Source organism: Bubalus kerabau, chromosome 4, assembly GCF_029407905.1.
Source record: "Bubalus kerabau isolate K-KA32 ecotype Philippines breed swamp buffalo chromosome 4, PCC_UOA_SB_1v2, whole genome shotgun sequence".
Classification (NCBI taxonomy): domain Eukaryota; kingdom Metazoa; phylum Chordata; class Mammalia; order Artiodactyla; family Bovidae; genus Bubalus; species Bubalus kerabau.
In genome coordinates, this window is record NC_073627.1 from 2,215,530 (window position 1) to 2,236,840 (window position 21,311).

At 49.3% G+C, this 21,311-nt stretch overlaps 2 protein-coding genes across 4 annotated transcripts in view; one reads left to right on the forward strand and one right to left on the reverse strand.

The window, feature by feature from the left end:
• The first annotated feature begins 107 nt into the window (after nucleotides 1-107).
• PRKAR1A (protein kinase cAMP-dependent type I regulatory subunit alpha) lies at nucleotides 108-14,482 on the forward strand. 2 transcript variants are annotated; one of them, XM_055574983.1, is made up of 11 exons: nucleotides 108-248; nucleotides 3,159-3,338; nucleotides 7,964-8,134; nucleotides 8,919-9,010; nucleotides 9,210-9,271; nucleotides 10,020-10,066; nucleotides 10,920-11,078; nucleotides 11,746-11,806; nucleotides 12,846-12,967; nucleotides 13,767-13,848; nucleotides 14,125-14,482. In XM_055574983.1, exons 2-11 carry the CDS (start codon nucleotides 3,165-3,167, stop codon nucleotides 14,295-14,297), a joined length of 1,143 nt encoding a protein of 380 aa, XP_055430958.1. In that variant the 5' UTR covers nucleotides 108-248; nucleotides 3,159-3,164; the 3' UTR covers nucleotides 14,298-14,482. The 2 variants fall into 2 exon arrangements, with proteins under 2 accessions (XP_055430958.1, XP_055430957.1); XM_055574982.1 differs by lacking the exon at nucleotides 108-248 and adding an exon at nucleotides 455-613.
• Nucleotides 14,483-16,622: 2,140 nt separating this feature from the next.
• Nucleotides 16,623-21,311, reverse strand: part of FAM20A (FAM20A golgi associated secretory pathway pseudokinase) — a 44,418-nt gene continuing 39,729 nt past the window's right edge. For both annotated transcript variants that reach the window (XM_055574981.1, XM_055574980.1), the window contains one exon: nucleotides 16,623-20,832. In XM_055574981.1, coding sequence (XP_055430956.1) covers nucleotides 20,568-20,832 — 265 coding nt within the window. In that variant the 3' untranslated portion in view covers nucleotides 16,623-20,567. The remainder of the gene's footprint in view (nucleotides 20,833-21,311) is intronic.

The window sequence follows — 21,311 nt, forward strand, 5'->3', positions numbered from 1 at the left end:
AGCCCCCTCTGGGTCCCGCGGCCCCTCGGCGGGGCCCTGGGCGGAGCCGCCCACCTGTCCCCCGGGACGCCCCAGGGGGCCGAGCGGGGGCGGGCGCGGAGGGCCGGAGAAAAGGCGCGGGAGGCGCGCGCGGCGGGAGTGAGGGCGCTAGGAGAGCGCGGAACGGGCACGCGAGTTGCCGCGCCGCGCGCACAGGGGCCGGGAGCCCGCGGAGCAGCTGGGTGCTCGCGGCGTCCGAACGGGGACAGGTGAGGGGCGGAAGGTGACGGGCGACGGGAGCCCCGAGCCGGAGACCGCGCGCCGTGGGGTGCGGATCAGGGACGCGCTGGGAGCGAAACAAGGGCAGAGGGAGGACCACTCCGGGCGGGGGAGGGGCGAGGGTTCGCCTGCAGGGCCGCTGCCCCTTTAAGGTTGCCGGGGCGACGGCTCTGGCCAGAGCGAGGCGCATTGACGTCAGCAGCTGGGTGTTGATTGGCTGCGGCGCGGCCGTTTCCGGTGGCGCCGTTGCGGAGCCGCTGTCGCCGAGTGGAGCGGGGCCGGGAGGGCGTCGTTGAGGGAGCCCCGCCGGCCGTCTCCGAGCCCGCAGCCCGAGCCCGCCGCCGCCCGTCCGCAGGTGAGGGGACTCGCGGGCCCCGGCGCGCCCCGCCTCGCCGCCCGCCGCCCGCCCGGGGGCGCCGGGACGACCCAAGATGGCGTCGCGGGGAGCGCCCTGCGGGGGGACGGCCGCTCCCCCGGCGCCGCCCGCCCGCGCGGCCTCTCCTCACGGCTGCCGCGGGCCCCGCGCTGGCCGGCGTCCGCGCCGCGGGCCGCCCTGGCGGCTCCCGGCTCCCAGCGCGGGCCCACCCGCGCCGCCTCGCTCACCCTCCCCCCACCACGGGCGGCGGCGCGGGGCTCGCGCTTTCCCCGCGCGGCCGCCTCCGCGACCGCCCGCGGCGCTCTTCGTCCGTCCCGGCCTGCCCCGTCGGTCCGCCCTCGTCAGCCCTCTCTCGCCGGCCTCGCCCACCCCGCTGCCCCCCTCGGGGGTCTCCCCGCGGCCTTCCGACCGGAGCGAGATGGGGGCCCTCCCTCCCGCGGCCGGGGCCCAAGTGCCGCGAAGGGCACGTCCCTGCGCACGTCCGGGGTTCCCGGGGCCCCCCCAGCTCGGGGCGCGCGCGTCCGCGCCGGGGGGAGCCCGGGGGAGTGGCCATCTCCATGGTCCCCGAGGATGACCCCCAGGAAGGGCTCCTGGCCGCGGCCTGAATCAGCGACCTTCTCAAAGGGTCTGACATACTTACTGGCATCTAATCCCTTGGACACGGCGTTGTGTTACTGTCACAACTGAATTTCCAGAAGAAGGAACCCCAGTGTTTTCTTAGAGACAATGCGGTGTCCGTTTTTCAGCAGTTGAGTAACGGGGGGCGAGAGAGAGAGCTAAATTGTAGGCTGTTAGAACTGAGTACAAGTGCAGAGTGAATCTGTAGTCCATTAAGAAATTAAGACCATGAAATACGGATTTTCCGGGATTCACACGATGAACGCATGAATCCTGGAGCATTTCTATTAATATGTCGCCAAATTTCCAGTGTCCTCTTTTTGGTCTTTTAAATACATTGTTGCAAACAAAAAACCAGTTTCACCTCTTGGACTCAGTTCTATCATTTCTACCACAAACCTGACCTTTGAATGGTTTCTCTGGTCAGTTGAAAACATGTATTGATGTTCCCGAAATGTATCTCAGTGTTTGGAAACACAGATCTCATTGACCAATTTTGGTGGCTTTCAGTACAATATATTTTCTAATGCAGAAAATTCTGAAGTGGATTTTCAGTTGATACGGTTGTCTGACCTGTAAAAGAGGCGGGTGTGAATCTATCTTAAGGTAATGTGTGTGTGTGTGTGTGTGTGTGTGTGTGTGTGTGTGTGTGTGTTAGAGTTTATTTCTGAAGGAGCAGCAGGAATCTTTTTCTGTGGCCTCTTTAATTTATGTGCCTGTCAGATATCTACAAACTTTCTCATCGACTGTTAACTAGTCTACTGTTATAAAGCTGTCAAAACAGAATGAGTAACAGCATAGTACTGCCCCTCTTCCCTGTGCTGTTTCTTTGTCCTTTGAAATTTAGTTTGATCTCATTGTTTTGTGTGCGTTGTATTTGGAAAACATGGGTTAGTACTGAATTCTCTTGCAGAGTGGAAAGGACCTCACCTTTATCTTCTGATCTTAATTACATGGTAATTAGGAAGGAAAACAGTTTGTGACTCTTTTGTTAAGTTAGTGAGCTTTGAATTCCAGGCTGAGGTTAGCCGCCCATTATTGCATTTGTTTATTTTACTTCACATCGAAGTAGTTTAAACCCTCTAAAATTCACTAAATGTAGTTTATCTATTTAGTTTTCATGTGAGTTAAAAACTTGATGGTTTAACATTTCCCTATTCAAATCTTTTATAATTTACTTGTTAAGGTGTTTATATGGTGGGTTTTTTTTTCCTATTAATAACGTATAAGATTTTCCCTTTTACTAGTGGATAATTGTGTTATCATTTAAGGCTGGAATCTGGTACAAAGAGTCTGGAATTAAAAATTGCTTTTGTTACTCATCTGGGGTTTCTTTTGTGTTTTAAACCATTTTGGTTGTGTTGGCTGATCAGAGCCTGTGCTCGGGTGGTTTGCTGGCTGAGATTGGCCTGCTCCCCTGGAATCCGGGTTACGTGAAGGGGACATCAGATGTCCCTCTTGGTGCTTCCTTGCTTTGACCAGGTGCTGACTGCTGTGCCTTGTAGTTCTCTGTCCTGTTTACCCTTTGCACACGTCTCTTTCCTCAGGATTCCTTTTGCAGAAGAGAACTGAATGAAATTCCCTTGGGGGCCTGCCTGACTCCTCAGCACCAGCCCCTGCCGGGAGAGCCGCTCGTGCTTCCTCTCCGCCTGGTGGCCGGCCCAGTCGGTGCCTCTCCGGGCCTGGGCCCTGTGCAGCAGGACCTCAGTGCAGCACTGCCTTGCCAGAATGTGCCTTCTCTTCATACTTCATTCCCTAGCCCTCACCTCCCTGTTTTACAATTTAAAAAATCTACCTAGTGAGAATGAAATCTTTGTGAATCTGTTGCCTAGTGAGTTAAATCGAAGGCCAGCTTGACGTTTGCTCTCAGTGAATAGTTTCCCAAGCTTCTGTGTCTTCTCCGTAGTGAACCATGGCTTCCGGCACCACCGCCAGCGAGGAGGAGCGCAGCCTCCGGGAGTGCGAGCTCTATGTCCAGAAGCACAACATCCAGGCCCTGCTCAAGGACTCCATCGTGCAGCTGTGCACCGCACGGCCTGAGAGGCCCATGGCCTTCCTCAGGGAATACTTCGAGAAGCTGGAGAAGGTAAAAATAAAAGGGGGAGCACGAGAGCTGACCCTTACAGTTGTTAAATGCAAGGCTGGAGAAGGTCGCTGATTTCTATTTTTGGGAAGAAAAGGAATTCTGACCAAATAATTATTTATAATCATCATCATCATTTAAAATAGAATTTCAGAAAAGAAATGCAGTTAATGTGTTTGTAGTAATTTGTAACTTTGTAATCAGTAGAATTTATCAAAACTACTCTGAATGCTCAGTTTACTTGGCTACAGGTTTTCCAACCATAGTTCCTTGTAACTGTTTTAATTAATACATAAAATGGACCAAATAAAGTAACTGAGTTGATTCAGTTGATTGGAAGTAGTACAGCGTTGGTCAGCAGAAACGATCGCAAGATTGTAAATTGAGTATCCTCCAGTAAAAATTAAAAATAAAAACAGTACATCAGTGGTGTGAATTGAGAACTTCTGCAGTACTTGAAAGCATTTATGCTGTTTTCTTCAGCAAAACAAATAAACTTGTAGGCTTTATCCTACGTTTGAAATCACTGTACTGGAGCATCAGAGTCCGGCCTGTGACTAGTACATTAGAAACTCCGAGTCGTCCAAATGTGTCTTACTGTAGGATATGTCCGAACATAAATCGACTGTGGAGCAGAGAGAGCAAGATGGTCGGCTGTCAGAATTTTACTTTATTTACAGTTCTGGTCAGGACTTGTTTCCTTTTGAGAAAAAAAAAGATTCAGTTTTTACTCATTGTTGCGCATCCTTATTGTGTGTGTGTCGGTGGGACCTAAGCATGGGGTATGTGCTTCTCTAAGCAAAGTGGTCATTTTTCATCAAGGTCAGTGCTTTAGTTCAGTCCCCTCAAAAAAATGATGAAGGAGGAAGTTTGGGTTGTTGAGAGTTTTGAGTAGTTTGTTTGATTTGCTCCTGAAATTTCAGGAGGATAAAGTTACAGATCTTCTTAACGCATATTGAAGTTATGATGTGGTTCATAATGACTGTGTACCACTTGGGAGGCATTTTCTTAGGTGTATGGTTGTTAATTATCTAGTTGTATTGCAGAAAGTTTTATACTGTATCCCACTGATTTGGACAACTTCTCAGTCAGCATAATTTATTAGTAAAAGAATCTGTTTTACTAATGTTCAAAAAATATTTGGGTGGCTCAGTGATTGGACCCTTTTTCCCCGTTTTCTTGGAAAGCTGTTGAAATTGGTGTCTAGTACCATGATTAGAATAATTAAAAACAACAGGAAAACCTAGCCAGTCCCAGTGAATGTAGCCTTGGTGTTTTGGAATTGTGGTAGGAAGTCTGGTTTTTACTTAAGCAGTTTCTGGTAGTGGAGCACTGTAGCGCAAGGCTGCTGTGGGCCTTCCCTCCCTGTTTGAAAGTGAAGTGTGTTCCTGGAGGTCTGGTTCTGAAGTCCGTCGCTGTAAGGTGATCCCTCTTCTCTCAGGACATCAATAGCAGCCACCTGCTGAGCGGACGAGGTGGGTGAAGCATGAAGTGTGTGTCTTTTTATAGGGAGTGCAGTGCCGTGCTCGTCTCAGGGCTGCACTTTGATGGCCCTTTTGGAGCACTGACCTCAGGGAAAGCAGGAAAGGACCCTGAAAGTCGTTTCTGTGCGCATGGGGTTTTTAGATGTAATGCGTGTCGGCCTCTCTACCCCTTAATAGAAGTCACAGCTTACCACTTTTGTGTGTTCATGGATTTTTGTTCATTTGCATCCACTCCTTTAGCCGAGGTTGACTATAGATATCCGGACATTGGAGAAACTAGGGTTTCAGCTATTCAACAGGTCATTTTTCTGTACATTAGGTGTTGAGTTATATGTCTGAGAATACAGGCACACTCTTGTCTCCTCTTTGCCGTGCTAACCAGGGCTCATGTTTCTGGTTCCCTCAACTGCTCAGTAAGAAATGCCCCAGAAACCTATCTCAGTTGGTCCATTGACAGCGTCTGCATTTTTCTTCAGACTGTTGTTTGTAATCCGAGTCGTCTCTTCTGTATGTGTTCCTTTGAACCTTGCCAACTAGTAGATGAGAGGAATCGTGATGGCTCTGACCGTGGAGTGCCTCCTGTGTGCCAGGTTCTGTGTGAGCCCTTGACCTTCTGTAAATGCTCATTATTTCAAATGTGTGAGGTTGGTGATTGTCACCGTTTTAGAGAGGAAGCAGTAAAGCTGAGAGAGGGGTCAGGGAACTTGGCCGCGGTCATACAGGGACCTCATGCCCCTCACGTCTCCGTGGTTCACTCCAGATGTCCCGATACTGGGTCACGTGCAGCCCTCTCTGCTCAGCCCGTCTTGTCTTGGCTGCACATGTTTTGTTCCGGGGTTCAGTGGAAGGAGCAGCCATATATAAGGCATGCTGTTCTCAAGGCAGAGCAGGGCAGGCGCTCCAGGGGCCAGAGTACAGTCTTACAAGAGGGCGTGGCGTGGCAGAACAAGCCAAGTACCAAAGCCCAAGTCAGTGGGCTGGGACGTTGACGTCACCCTCTGGGAGGAATGGATGTCAGGGCAGGGAGGATGAAAGCACGTTGAGTGAGCCGCGGGCGCAGAATCAGAACTTAACATGCTGGGATGCACTGACAGTAAGTGGACGGGGGTGGGGGGTTCTTTTGAGGAGTGAGGAGCCTGAAGAATGACAGCAGCGAGAAAAAGGGTATAAAACGTGTCACGGTGCTCGGTGGAAGTGGGCGACCTCAGCCGTGGCTCCCGAGTCATCAGGATCAGGACACTTCCGAGCGCTGTTGAAGGTGGAAACCCAGGAAGCATGGTTACAACCACAGTGCTCTTGGCACTTCAGAATCGTCTAAGACAATAAAAATTCACTTAGATAGACGGTACTTCCAAACGAAGGGTTACTTGTGAGGTTTTTCATGAATTTTTTGTGAAATATCAATGATAAATCTTGGGAGGTAGAACTGTGTTTTCATTTATGCTCTTGAACTTTAAACTTTGGGGAGACTTGAGTTTTAAAGTTCTCTGTTAATATGGAATGAGAAGAACCTTACCTGTTACTGTAATTACCAGAACGACAATGAAGTGGGTTTTCTTTGAAAATTTTGTAAAAAACAATTTAGTTACATATTTGCCCGTGGATCAACATGACAATGAGAAGTCTTTTTCCTATGCCGTGGTCTCCCTGGAGTGCCGCCTGAGTCCCATCATACTCGGGCATTTACACACCTGTGTCCAGTGTGTGCATGGCATCCCATCGTATGGACGTACAGTAACTGTGGGTGTTGCTTAATCGCCATATTGATGACCGTTTTGGTGGTTTCCGGTATTTTGCTGTTAAAAGCTTTGGTATAATGAATAACTCTGTGTATCTGTAATTTCACATACATGCATGTTTAAAATAAATTCTTAGCAGTAGACACACTTTATTATTTGGTCAACAGATAAGTGCATTTGTAACTAAATATGCAAATACATTAACGTTAGTTTTGTTATAGGCCTTTGTTACTGTGTTTTTAATTGAAAAATCTAGAGAGATGAGAAAAATAAAGCTGGTTCCTCCCTCCAAAAAATAAAAAAAGAAAAAACCATCGGGCACAAGTCTACTGATAGAAATAAGCACTGTTCTTGCCTCAGTGGTGGTGGTTCTAGATGGTTCTTGCTGCACTTGTGTGTGCTTTGATTTGTCTTGATGCCAGATGCAGAACTGAGTACCAGGCGGGAGAAAAAGCCACCACCTCCTTAAATTCTTTTTTATCAGAATTTTTCAGAAATAATTAGTAAATGCTGTCATTTAGAATTTAAGGCTGCTTTAGGAAAAGAATGGAGAGTGAGTCACAAACGAGGAGGTGATAGCTCGCCATTCTCGGCTTGTTTCATTCGGGTTTGGCGTCAGTCATAACTCATTTTCTACTGCAGACCTGAGGGGATTTCTTTTTAAGGCCCTAGATCTGAAAAATAAGATTGTTAAATAGTTGATCTTGGTTTCATATGGATTGGTTTAATAAGTTGTTAAAAACAGGTAAACCAAGTGTCAGCCCTGCCCGTAAAGAATGCTTCCAGCTCTGTTAGGGTAAGTATTGTTATGTCTGATCTTAGTTGAAGTCCAGGTTCTCATCACATTTCATTATTTGTTGAATCTAAATCCCGCAGGCTCAGCACTCTCTCTGTTGTTTTTTGTGTTCCCCTTGCCTAGTGTAGATGTGGAGTGGCAGGTCCACAGAATTCGTATTGAGTTAATGGAGTAACCTGATAGCCTAGACTTTCTCATGTCACTTGCTGTGCCTGAGTGATATTCCTAGATGGCATGCACGGGCGAGGCAGGGATCTCACTCATTTCCCAGGGTTTTGTTTTGCTGTTGAGCGCGTTGCAGATCAGCGTCGCTTTATTGCCGCAGTGCGTGTATGGCTTTCATACGCGCGTTCTGTGCCCTTGTACCGGGGGCTTCCTGTGTGTGAGTATAGCGCCTGTCACCATCTGAGAGCCAGTATGACCTTTCAGAGTATCGCTCTTCCAATTCAACTGTGCATTTTTTCCCATTCATGATTGGCCTTTGCCCCTTAACTTTCATGTTGATGAGGAGAGGTTTGCAGTGACTGAGGAGGACTGTGGTTAGACTAGGAGAACGCCAGTGAAGAGCACCGATGCAGGGTCTCATTTTATAAACTTGTAATTTTTCAGGAGGAGGCAAAGCAGATCCAGAACCTGCAGAAAGCAGGCAGCCGTGCAGACTCTCGGGAGGATGAAATCTCCCCGCCGCCCCCTAACCCGGTGGTGAAGGGCCGGCGGCGACGCGGGGCCATCAGCGCTGAGGTCTACACCGAGGAGGATGCCGCGTCTTATGTTCGGAAGGTACCTGCCCGCGGGGATGTCTCCTCTGATGAGCGTGCGCTGTTCCCGGTAGTAAACACAAACGGGGTGGGCCGTACTCCATCCTTGCTGTTCCTGGGTACTGGGGAGCAGGTTTCTGCAATAATAGCCCATCAGAGGAAGTATCTGTAGTGATTATAAAACAGCGAGTACTTGAGTTTGGGGGATTTTCTTTTCCATGGTGGTGTTTTGCAGTGAAAGACCAGGCAGTACTTGTTGTCTTGCATTGTGGTGTCAGTTTTTTGACGTCCTCTCGTTCATGTGGTGGCTTTACCCTTTTGCTCTGTAAGCGTCTTTCATCTCCATTGGCTCTTTCTCAGAGCCAGTCGGCCATTTCCAGTTATGCGATTAGCCTGAAGGGGAAAGATAATTGGGCTGGCAGGAGGTTGAGAGACTAACAGTGCATGATCACACTTCAGACGATGACCAGTTAGCATAAAACGCTCGGGTGTGCCTCAGTAATGGCTGTGGGGAAGGTGATAGTGGTTTGTCTCTTGGGTTGTTGACTAGGAACCAAACACCAGCCTTTCAGTGCAGGCCTAGTTGTAGACCAAGGGGATTAATTAGTCAGTATTTGTTCACTCAAAGTCAGTATCTGTGGGGTCAGAGATAGTGTGAGAGTGTTGTGTTGAAAATACTTAACTCAAAGCAGCCTTGTCTAAGTACCTAAGGTAGCTTGACATCTAATTGAAATGTCGGTTGCAGTCATGAAGTTTTGGTTTATGGAATGTATGGAATGGTCATTGCACTTTCTGCTCTTTCCTAGGTTATACCGAAAGATTATAAGACAATGGCTGCTTTAGCTAAAGCCATTGAAAAGAACGTACTGTTTTCACATCTTGATGATAACGAGAGAAGGTAGGTGATATTTTTTTTCCGGTACAGTTGGGATCCCAAACTAGCTGCCTCATAGTTGCAAGTTTTAAAGGGTCTTCATAATTGTTCACCTGGTGCCACTCCAGGCTGAAAATCTGGAAGCTCTAAGGTTAACTAACAGACTAAGGTCTGTTAGTTTTAAGGTTAATGTTTTGTAACACGAAGCCTTCTCTCTCTGCAGTGACATTTTTGACGCCATGTTCCCGGTTTCCTTTATTGCTGGAGAGACTGTTATTCAGCAGGGTAAGGGTGGCCGCTTTTATGGCAAGTGCTATTAGTAAAGTTGTGAAGTTTTTTTCTTCTTTAAGCCTACCATCTTCCTTTTGGTATACTGTTGGATTTTCTTATTTCTTTAATTAAAATTTTCTCAGCTAAAAGTAAAAGGCACACTTTGCCTAAGGGGCTAATATTTCCCTAATGTCAGTATCGTTTTGTTTATAGTAACTGTTAAAGAAAATTCGTGCATTTTTACTTTGTAAGGAATTCCAGAGCCACATATATTTTATATATCCTTTATATGGATCATTAACCAGTCAGAGGAAGATGAAGCAGGGAATAAGCCACACTCAGACTCTTCATCATCTAGCTTGTCTCTGTGTAAGGCTCTGTCCCTTCTGCCAGCTCTTATTTTGCCCACACACACTGACATGGAGCTCATCTTTTGGGTGTTCCTCTTTTTTCCTTTCTTATTTACTCTCAATATTTTCATGGGTTTTCATAATCCATGTATTTTCTTCTTTAGTGACAAGGTGATATGTTGTTACTATTGTATCTTGTTTGTTGTTTTAGATGACATAGTGGTTAACATTTCTAATTTCTATGCATACAAGTGGCTTGCTTAAGTTATTTTTCAGAGGCATCTTCACCATGAGATGACTGATGACCTGGTCAGTTTTATGACTTGTAAAATATATTGCTGGACTTTTTGGTTTGATTTGTTCTTTTTTAATTTATAATTTGCTTCTGACTTTTTTACTCTCCTCACTTTTAGGTGATGAAGGGGATAACTTCTACGTGATTGACCAAGGAGAGATGGACGTAAGATTTAATAATAAAAATATGTTGAGAATCTTAAAAGCCTGTTATTTACTGCTTCTGAGAGTGTCTGAAGGACTATTACATCCTTGTATGTTAGATTCCTTTTGCCAGATGTTTTACTGACACCAAGAAAGGCCATTTTTACTGACACATAGACTTTCTTAAAGGTAGTTCCTTTGGTTGAGTGTACAGTTCGGAGCTTTCACTGGGTTAGCGGTTCAGGCACGTGCGCCTGCTTTGCAGGAGAAGGTCAGGGGGAGGCTCGGCAGGTCGTCAGCTGGGAGACTTGGTGTAGCCTCTGTCGTGTACATCTTGTCCTCCCACAAGAGTATTAGAAAACTCAGTGGCACAGCAAGTAAAGCGCTAACCAGCACAGTGCCTGGCGCAGGGCTCTGTAAGTACACTTGTTCAGTGGCTGAGTTGTGTCCGACTCTTTTCGACCCCATGGGCTGCAGCACACCAGGCTCTTCTGTCCTCCACCGTCTCCTGGAGGTTGCTTATAGTCATGTCCATTGAGTCGGTGATGCTATCTAACCATCTGATCCTCTGCTGCCCCCTTCTCTTTTTGCCTAGTAAATATGTGATGAGCACTGTTAAGGCCTGGTTCACTTTTTCACTCTCATCGTCTGCACTGGGGGCCCTTTTCTTCCCAGATGATTAGGCCAGCTGTGTCATAGACACTCTGGGCGTTTGACTTGTCAGAAGGCAGGTGCTTTGCTCTGCTGTGTTCCAGAAAGGTAACATTTTATTTCCTACAACAAAGTTCAGGATTCTGACCTTTTAAAAGAGTGTGTGCGTTTTTAACCCATATGTATTTGTGTGTGTGGAGGTCACCAGTGCTTTTGTATTTTAGGTCTATGTCAACAATGAATGGGCAACCAGCGTTGGGGAAGGAGGGAGCTTCGGGGAGCTTGCTCTGATTTACGGGACTCCTCGAGCGGCCACTGTCAAGGCCAAGACAAACGTGAAACTGTGGGGCATTGACCGGGACAGCTACAGAAGGATCCTCATGGTGAGACCCGTGCGAGTGGGTGCAGCCCACCATCCAGGCTGTGCGACTCGCGTTCGACAGTACTACTGCGGAAAGATGGGAGTACTTGTAACGATTGAATGCTTGATCTTAGCACTACCCGTTACACCGTTTGTGACAGAGATCTTTTAGAACAGAACTTTGGCTGAAATAATATGGGAGACAAACACAGGGTGTGTGTGCAGTGGTCAGCTGATGTTTGCAGCTGCCTCCGTTGGCCAGCGCATCTTCCTGTAGCCAGGAAGATCTTCACACGGACGGATGGCTTGATGGTGCTGCTCTGACGTTTCTACGATAGCAGTTTGAGTCCTTCTTTCTGTAGAGGATTGGCATTGTGGAGCAGGACCCTGAGCTGGAAGTATACTCAGTTTTACTTGGGGGCTTTTTTTTTTTTTTTGCAGAACTGATTATTTGCTTTTTTTTGACATTTCAGTACTTGATGAATTCTTTGGCCATATACCTGGTGTTCCTTTTAGGAGCAAGTTACCGAGAGCTTTTTATTGAACACAGACCTTACCGTCTTCAACAGGAGAAAACAAGCAAGCTCTGAGTGACTGTTGTCAGTTTACCTGAAATAGCATTTGTTTGCTCCACAGCGTTATATGATTTACACATTTTAGAGGTATGACTTTCTCTTTTTCGTTTACAGGGAAGCACGCTGAGAAAGCGGAAGATGTATGAGGAGTTTCTTAGTAAAGTGTCTATTTTAGGTAAGTTGGAAAGTTGCATGGAGAATCGCTAAATTGAAGTGTTAGTGGTGCTTAAGGAAGTGGATTCTGTTTGCTAAAGATTGCTCAAGTTATCAGCATATTCTCATAGTAACAAAAAGCACGGGACTTTGAGACCGAGGTTTGGCCAAGAAGGAGTTTCACCTTGTGTTTAATTTGCTGGTGGATGGCTGACCTCTTAGTTAGAAATCAGTGCTACTGATTCTTTCTGGAAGGATAGAAATGCTGGACCTGTCCTCCAGACGGCGGCTGGCCGGTTCCCTGGGACTTGGTCTCCATGCTCTGTCAGTGAGTTTTTTTAGTTCAGGAAAGTGAGTGTCACCAAGAATGTGTTTCTTCTGTGGAAAGGTTTGGTGTCACTTGCTGGCTTTCTCTGAAAAAATGCTAGAAGTTTGAGGAAATGCAGAGCAGCGTAATCGGAGGTGCTGCTGTGGGATATGTTACGTGGACTTGAAGATGTTATTACAAGCTGCTCTTCATTGGGAGGGAATGGTGGATTTCATAAGGTCACGCAGTCTTGAATTGTTGCTTTTTACAGTGACTTGATTTTTGTGCCCTTAGTTTTCCTTTCTCGGAAATGATTACTATTTAGTGTCTCGAGTGTTAGTTTGGCCGTTGGGAACATAAGTTATTTTTTAGTTATTCTTTTTGGTTTTGTAAATAAATCTGAGTTATTTCTCTGCATTTCTGGAGCAGATTCTTTTTGGGTCCTGTAATTGCAGGTTTGAGTTGCATTGATGGCAGTCTTTGGCAATACTTAATGATCACATTCTTTTCATTCCTTTCCCACTGGATGAGTTCGTGTAGGTTAGTCTGGCTTCTGGGCCCCTGGATTCAGGAGGGCGCATGGGCCACCTGCAAGTGACGGGGGGCGTTGCTGAGAGAGGGGCAGTTGAAGACAGGTGCCAAGTTGAATCTGAGCCACACTGGAGTGTTTCAGTTGACTTTTTATACTTTTTGTTTTGAAATTTTTAGCAATACCAAATAACATAGAGAAACTCTTTGGATATTTGCCTTTTAGAATCTCTGGACAAGTGGGAGCGTCTCACGGTAGCTGATGCATTGGAACCAGTCCAGTTTGAAGACGGGCAGAAGATTGTGGTACAGGGGGAGCCGGGTGATGAGTTCTTCATTATTTTAGAGGTAAAGATGGGGCAGCCCCGGAGGGAGAAGGGGGTGCTGGTTCTCAGTCACAGCTTCTGTTCTCGGGTCACCTGACAGTTTTAGTTAAAGGTTATCATCCCCTTTGAAATGCTGATATTTGTTTTTCTGCTAGGCCACCACATTTTAAATGAGTTTAAGTCAGAATTGTGGGAGGTATTAGCCAGATTCTGATCTACTCAAATTAATCCTGCTTATACAGGCCAAACAGAACTCCACCACTCAACGTGCAGACTGTGAAGTGATGTACATTTTTGTTGAAATCATGTTTTTGGGCTGTTTGGCAATAAAGGGCCCAGCTCAGGTCTTTAAATTCTCTGTTTTCCTGTGTTTTATATATTCATGACTGTGGACATGGAGATCCACACAGCTGGTGTGCTGTGAATGTGGTCAGGAGAAGCTGCTGGTATCTCTCCGGCCAGGGGTTGAGGAAGTCTCAGTGAGCAGGGCCAGGCAGGAACGTGTCCAGGCTCTTCTGAGCCCCGGCGTTTCTGTCGCAGACAGAACTCTGTCACAGAGAGGCAGCAGGCAGGGACAGTACCAGGAGGAGCTGGGGCATCGCCCGCGTGCCGCTGTGTCAGTGAAAAGACGGTGCGCCTGGGTCTGCCCTCCGAGGTCAAGCCTGTGCTGACTCTCCAGTCCTCTTCGTCATGTGAACACAGAAGATGTGAAGTAGCTGCTGAGATTTGTTCTTGCAGAGCTCTAGGTTGCACAGGGCGTTAGCGTGTCCCTGGGAGTGGGCCGTGTTCATGTGTGTTGCTCTCTGCTGGTCCCATTGCAGGGCTCGGCCGCGGTGCTGCAGCGGCGCTCAGAGAACGAAGAGTTCGTGGAAGTGGGAAGGTTGGGGCCTTCAGACTACTTTGGTGAGTGGGTCCCGCGGGTGACGTCCCTCCTCGGCAAGCGCCACGGTCCTTCCTGCCCTTGTTTTCCTTCTCCTGCATTTCAGTTTTTACTTTAGTTTTTTGGCTCTCAGAGAGTTTGACCTTGACTCAGTTAATAGTTACATTACTGTCTCACGTCTGTCGTTTGTTCTGAAGTGCGGATGTCGTGTGGCCTGGGCGGGTCTCTCTCTGCTCTAAGGGTGCCTCTCGGAAAGCGTTCCGGGAGTGCGCCCGCTCTCAGCCCCCTCTCCCCTCCAGGCGAGATCGCTCTGCTGATGAACCGGCCCCGTGCAGCCACCGTGGTGGCCCGTGGCCCGCTGAAGTGCGTCAAGCTGGACCGGCCGCGGTTCGAGCGTGTTCTCGGCCCGTGCTCCGACATCCTCAAGCGCAACATCCAGCAGTACAACAGCTTCGTGTCCCTGTCTGTCTGAGGCCCGCCCCGGCGCCCCGTCCGCCCAGGCCCCCACGCAGACGCTCTGTGCCCGCGCAGCGCCCCGTGGCCACTGGCACCGCAGCTTCTTGTCGGTTTCTGTTCAAGTTGCTTTTGTGGCAGCGTTCTTATTTTGGAGCATTACTGAGTGCTCACACAGTTAAATAAATAGAAGGCTTCTCTGGAGACTCTGCTGTCCCCGCCTGTGTGTGCAGTACTGGTGTTCACCCCAGCCCCCGCCGCCCCCGCCCCCGCCCGGCTCGCTGTCTGCCGAGGGCTGACCCCGCTCCCCTGAGGTGCGTGGCGTCTGAGGCACAGTGCGAGGTTTCCTTGAAGCGACGCACGTTCCCTGCTACTGTAAGCGTTCTTTAGACTGTGGTCACATGTGCTGTCTGCCTCTATGGGATACATGATTGCCCATGAAGCTCTGAGGATTAGGAAGAACAGGTGTAGAAGAGTCTTCATGTAGTAGGACGTCTGCCTGTAGTTAAAGTAGCTTAAGGGTGGAAATGCCCATTGTTGCTATGATACGACCAGTTCTTTTTCTTTTTTAATAAGAATTTGTATTTGTCAGGCTGATGTGCCTGGTTTTGTTTATCTCTGGTTGTTAAGGTTTCCTCTTCAGTTCTGCAGCATGTTGAGGTGTGCCTGTCTATTCCTGCTTTCTGCATTTCACACCAAATCATAAGCCACAAATACCAGTTCTGATTTAACGACATCTGCCTCAGCTCACAGATTCTGATTAGACCTTCCTCTTTCCAGCTAGTGCCAAATACTCAGCAGCAGATGCTGAATTGATAATGAGAATTCAAGGTCTGCATTCCTGGTTGTTAACTCAGAGCCTCTGGTTAGTGTACGTCCTTCAGGTGACTCCAGGATGGTCATCTCTCATGCTCTGCAAGCCCTGACTCCAGGAAAGATACACTCCATGTCGATGTAACAGAGAAATGGAAGAGGGGTTGCTAAAGGGGGCGATGGTGGGCAGACAAGAGTTCAGTGTTGGACTCTGCGCCCTGAGTTCACTGGGGCAGGGGACTCGGGAAGACGTTCTTCACTTTGCTTCAGCACCCGCACCACCCCTCGCCCGCTTTCCATCAGCTAGACTTCATGGGGGCTGGGGGGTGGGGTAGGGTGTGTCTGTGTTACACATCCATCAGAGAGGCCATCCTGCTGAGAAGTTCTGCTTCCCTATCCACTGTTTTATTCCCTGGGAGACTTTTCTGTGTAAACTTGCTTTGAGTCCTAACTGTGTTTTGGTATTTTCCAGCCCTATCAACCTTGTGTTGTTACACTCTTCCCTGTGCACCAGTGGTAGCCCCACTGTTCATCTTTATTGTTTTTTAAACAGCATCTCACAGTTCCGCAATGTAGGCACTTCTGTTTGCATTGTGATCTTTGTAACCTAACATGTATGGGTATATTTGGGAGTGACTGCAAGCGTTTCTTTTTCCATCTGTATGCAACTGGCTCCGATTAGTAATCCCTTCTTACCCTTTCCTGGGTCATTAAATTGGTCATGGTACATGTTTTTCACAGATTTGAACAGTTTTTAGGTTGTTACTAGTTTGGAGTATAAATCTGGGAAACATTTTATTTACATTTTAGTGTGGAATAGAAAGCCACCTTATTACAAGTTTTTTATTTTTCAAAATTATACTAAATGAGGATTTTTGATCTGTATTTTGTGTTTAGCTGCCTTTTTATATTTAAAAGATTAAAAATTGTTAATTAGCTTAAAGCTTAATTTGATCTTTGTTTAAATGCCAAAACTGTACTTTAGAATGTCATACGTTTGCACAGTTTCCTGTATGTATAAAATCATGTTCATGTATATTTAGATACCCACAATGCCTCCTAAATGAATTTTGCTCTGAAGTCATTTGGCTTTGCTGTTTACCCCTTTTTGTAGTTTTTAATCTAAGCAAACTGAAGTCTGAATTTAAAGATGATCACATTTTAAGCCTTTGTCTTTGTGCAGTCTGGGTGTATATGCGAAATCACAGTTGCTTCATTTGTCTCAGCGGACATCCTGAGCTTTAGCAGTCATTTGTGGGCTTGGTAAGGGAGTTTGAGATCTCCTACTCTAACAGTGTGGACCGCCAAAGGACCATTTTGTATTGTTCCTGGTTACTAGTCTGATTATACTGTGTGTGCTAATATACTCTCTTCTTTTTGTTATAGATTGTCTCAACGATAGGTCAAGTAATAAAAAGATAAATAATTTAATTCTTTAATGAATCAGTCTTTCTTCCCTTTCTCCTTTCCTTCTCTTCTCCATCCCCACTCCCCCAGAAACTCTGAATCCAAATCCGGTCCGCAAGGGTGAAAATTGATTGTGAGTTTGGGGATGAGGGGATCATCGGAAGAATACGTTTGTTTTCAGTGTTTTCCAGTTCTGTTTGTCAGTGAATCTAAACTCCTTGCTTTCAGGGTAATTGAGATGTACCGGATCTGTTTAATGAATGATGGAAGGAAAAGGTTAAATCAAGTCAAAGAATTCCTTTTTGTTAAGGGTAGACTGGTTCTCTGACTCCTAGATCAGCGTGCTCCTTGGTTTAAATTTAATAAGTGCATTCGTATATTTAGGTGTGTGTCTGTGTTTTGCACACATACAAGGTCATTTCTAATATTTATTCCTCAGATTTCTGAGGCATGGGATGGGTAATTGAGTCTTTTAGGATGGTAGACTTCGTTTCTTCACACCCTGCTGGAACTGTGCTGCTTCATAGCACATGCGCTTTGTCCAGATGCAGTCACCTCCTCCCGCAGCCCACTGGAGTTAGAATATTTAACAGACTATAATTGAAGAGCATTTTCCTGGGTTGGCTATACCGGTTGTAGATTAATTGTCCCTCTCAAACACTGGCTCATATGAAATCCTTTTTTAATGATGTGAGTGTATTGATGTGAAGTTGAAATTGTATGATGTTCGTTTTCTTAACATTGCCTTCTCTCCAACCACAAATTGACAGCTGAACCCGTTCTGTATTTTTGTTAGGCCCCAGCAAGTGTATTTCTGGGTGGGCTGAAACAGCACTGAGAAGCAGCATCTGGATCACCATTAAACGTGACCCCCAAGTAGCTGTGGTAGTAGCACCGGGGAAGCCTGGAGAGGAGAAGCGGAAATCTCTCCCTTCTTACCCCTGGAGTTCTACACAGAAGCCAGGGTTGCTGCTGAAGGACAAGTTGGTGAAGTGCAGACTCTTCACAGTTGGCACAGTCTGTGGTTCAGGGTCTGTGGCCCTCCCTAGTCTGTGGTGCAGAGCTGTGACTTCATCCTGACGCAGCCTAAAACCCAAACCCCAGATGACGAGGGTGGGTTCTTTTGTGAACGCTCTGCCAGTGTGGATAAGCAGCGCTGTGGTTCCCTAGTCACCACTAGGTGGAGAGCTTGTCATCGCCTTTGTTCACCTCAGAGTCATCGCAGTTGATCCTCGTTCCTCACGGAAGCTGTATTTGCGCATTTTGCAAACCTGCCTGCTGGCTGGGACATGTCTGTACCCCCAGCTTGGCCCTTGCAGCGCTGTCACGGCCACGCCCAGGCCGGAGCGGGGCGGAGGAGACGCTCTCCTGCCCGCCACGCGCCGGGCCCGGGTCAGGCGGCGTCCTGCCTCCTTTCGGACTTAGGTCTGTGATCCAGCGCCCTTCCTGTTGGTCTACTTAATGCCTTTTTTTTGGTGTTTTTGAGCTGCTCTGTTGGTTATTTCGCTGTTTAAAATGGCCCCCAGAGGAGTTCTCAGCTTCTGGCTCGTGTTCTCGAGTGTGGCATGAGCTGCAGTGCTGTTGGCCACGAGGTCAGCGTTCATGAAGCAACAGTAGCAGCTCAGGTGCCTTCGCACACCCAACACAGACAACAAAGGGTCACGGGTTGGTTGGTGGGCAAAAGTGTAATGGGAGGCTCGGGGGAAGCTGCAGCCTGTGTTTCTAATAGGAGCAAACAGCTGTCTCCCTGACTCACTGTCTCTGGTGACTCTGTCCACCATTTTTTGGTGGTGGCGGTTCAGTCACTCCGTCGTGTCTGACTCGGCGACGCCATGCACTGCAGCACGCCAGGCTTCCCTGTCCTTTGCCATCTCCCAGAGTTTGCTCAAGCTCACACCCATTGAGTTGGTGATGCCATCTAACCATCTTGTCCTCTGTCTAAACCACCACCGATAAGAGAAGCAGCTACACTTCTTACAGTCGTAAAGCCTGGATGCCCTCCAGGTTTGGGGGAGGCTGAGCTCCTCCAGACCTCTCCCTCCACCAGCTCACAATCTGTCTGTTCCCTTTCATGTTTTCACTTTGCCATCAGTAATGGCAGGAGAACACAGCAGGTTCTTACAAAGACAAGAGTTTTCAGTCATGGATGTGTGGGAAGAACCTGATAGTTCCAAGACTGGGGTCTTCTGTTTTATGGCGTTTTTGACAAATAGTGGAGTCTTAATGTTGGTGTTCTTGGAAGAATAATAGTGTGTTTAGGACAGGTGAGTCAGGGGGCACCTAGGCACTGGGCACACGGGTCTCACTCGGTTCTGTCACTCTGAGTTTCTGAAGGAGGCCAGTGTCTATTATCGTGGCCACCTGAACACGAGAGGCTGGCCTGACGAGGAGCTGGGCTTAGCCTGCCTGGGCTCTGCCGTTTGGGTGTTGAGGCCGTTGGCTCTGCCCTCGGCCACCCCTGCCTGCGTGTTTCCGGGCCGTCCCCTGTGTGTCATTACCTGGTTCCCCCGGCTCCGGAAGGAGACGTTGGCTCAGAGCAGGAGAAGTGGGAGGCAGGTGCCCCAGGGGCAGGGAGACCCCTCAGTGACGCAGGCCTCTGGGGTTAAGGTCCCTCTACTGATTTTTGTTGTAAAGTCAACAACAGCTTCACAAGCTGGGTGCATTTTTGTGTTCGGTGGAAGGAACACTTTGGCACAGCTGTGACCCCCTAGGTTGTGTGATTTTACTTCACCTCCCTGAGCCCGTCAGTTCCTTGGCAGTCAGGATGAGGTGGGGATTGTCTATGTGGCGGGAGCTCGGGGAGCGGTCGTGGTGTCTGCACCTTGGGGCGTGGCAGTGGGGGCCCCTGGGGGCCGGAAGCCCGTCTAGAGTGTGTCCCCTGGGGCAGTCCCTGGGCGCATGCCTGAGGTCCTGGATGAAGTCCAGAGAGAGGTTGACCTGGGACCCGCCTCCGCCTTAGTCTTCCCAGCCCTCATCGCGAGCATCTGAGCCTCTGGCCTTTACCAGAGAAGCCATCTGACGACGGCAGCGCTGGTCGCCTGCTGACCGGTCGGCGTGAGCCCACTCCTGGTGCGCGCTGTCACGGCTGCGCGCTGAGTGAGAAAACACCTACTCAGACGCAAGCAGGTCAGCAGAGACGAGGCTGGCGAGACAGGACGTCCCCGAAATGGCTGGAGTCTCAGGAAGTAAAGTGGACTGAGCCCTGAGCGGGTGGCGGAGGGGAGGGCATCTAGAGCGTCAGACTGCTCCGGGCAGCCCGCTGCCCTCGGGCACCGGCGGGGGCACTGCTGGGCCTCACGGGAGCCAGCGCTGCTTGGCGGGCCAGGCGGGCCGGGCTGCCCTGTCGCGGGCCGGGCTCGTGCCCCGCCGGATCTCGCCTTGTGCTGTCCCACTGCAGGCCCCCCTCGCTTTGCCTTGTACAGCTACCGACGCCAGTCCCGACATCCTTGATGCCAGTTCAGTCAGTGTTTACTCTGAGATGGAAACATCCTTTTCGGATACCCTGAGCAGATCCCTCTGTTTACCTCTCGTGATACACATCTGAGAGATCACAGGGGACGGCTGTGTTGAGATGGGGCCACAGTGATTGGTGCGTGAATAGAGTGAAGTGCACTTTAAACCAGCTGGTGAGTCACCATGAGGAGTTTCCTTCTTTGTCTGCTTGTGAGACGCCAGATGTTTCTGTGTGGATCAGGAACTTCCTTGTGGCCGTAATAAACACCTGGAGGAGTCCATCCGATGTCCTGCCATTTTATTTGTGACAGTTAATGCTGTCCTGGGAGCCAGGCTTCCAGGCCAGACCCATGTCCAGGTTCCCAGTGGGCTCAGCAGGTGTCTGTGGCCTCGATGGAGCAGAGCTCCCCGGGGGAGGGGAGCCAGGCCAGTGCTCCGAGGAGGGAGGCTCGCTGGGTCACACTTCCGCTCTTTCAGAATCATCCCCTCGCCCTGCCTGCCTCGTGAGCTCCTGACCCAGGCCCCAGCCTGGATGGGGGCCCTGGGGAAGCGGTGGTCCCCACTCAGAGTCCACCGTGGCTCTGGTCCACTTTCCGGGGTGTGCCTCCTCCGGCCCCTAGCTCGTTGCATTAGCCCGGCTGGAGTCTGGGACCCACTGTCCCACAGGGCCGTCGGCCACCACACTCTGCTCCCCGTAGGCCTCGATGCAGTCCTGCACAGTCCTGAGGACGGTCTGCAGCCTGCGGTCCAGGGCGAGGAGGTGGGGCTCCGTGAGCACGGGGCTGAGCTGGTCCTCCAGCAGCGACTCGCGCATCACGTCGCTGAGCCTGTAGTCGGCCTGGGCCAGCAGCTGCAGGTGGAGGAGTGTCTTCCTCTTTATCCTGGAGGACAGAGTCAAAAAACCCAGTTAGTAACGGTAAAGGGAGAAGCTTCCCGAACTTACTTCTCTCCCCACTGCCCGTTCTGGGGGGCTCATGCTGCAGAGCCGTCTCCTCCCCCAGCGCCTTCTCGGGCACTCTTGAATGACACCCGGTAAGAAGGGACTGGATGGGGTGGCGGTTAGCGCCCTGCGGTCCTTGCCCAGTGGTCTGCCGAGCCGTCCGGACTCTCAACTGTGGCGCCCCAGGCATCCGGGGCTTCTCGGGGGATCCAAGCAAGTGCTGAGTGAGAGCTTTCCCAGGAACTTTGAAGCCAGTGCGAGAAGCCCCCAGTGGGTGAGACGGCGCGGGTGCCGGCCTTCTCAAAGGCCGTGGGCCCTGCTGGCCCCACCTTGCTTCTGCTCAGCTCTGTGGTTCTGATTTCTCTGTATCAGATTCTGAAATGGGGTTAGGCCAACCTTGAGGATTCCGACCTCTTTTAC

Coding starts and splice junctions, on each gene's coding strand:
- PRKAR1A (XM_055574983.1), top strand. CDS start 3,165: ATGGCTTCCGGCACCACCGCCAGCGAGGAGGAGCGCAGCCTCCGGGAG. Junction 9,272..10,019: donor AGAGACTGTTATTCAGCAGG/GTAAGGGTGGCC, acceptor CCTCACTTTTAG/GTGATGAAGGGGATAACTTC. Junction 11,079..11,745: donor GCTACAGAAGGATCCTCATG/GTGAGACCCGTG, acceptor TTTCGTTTACAG/GGAAGCACGCTGAGAAAGCG.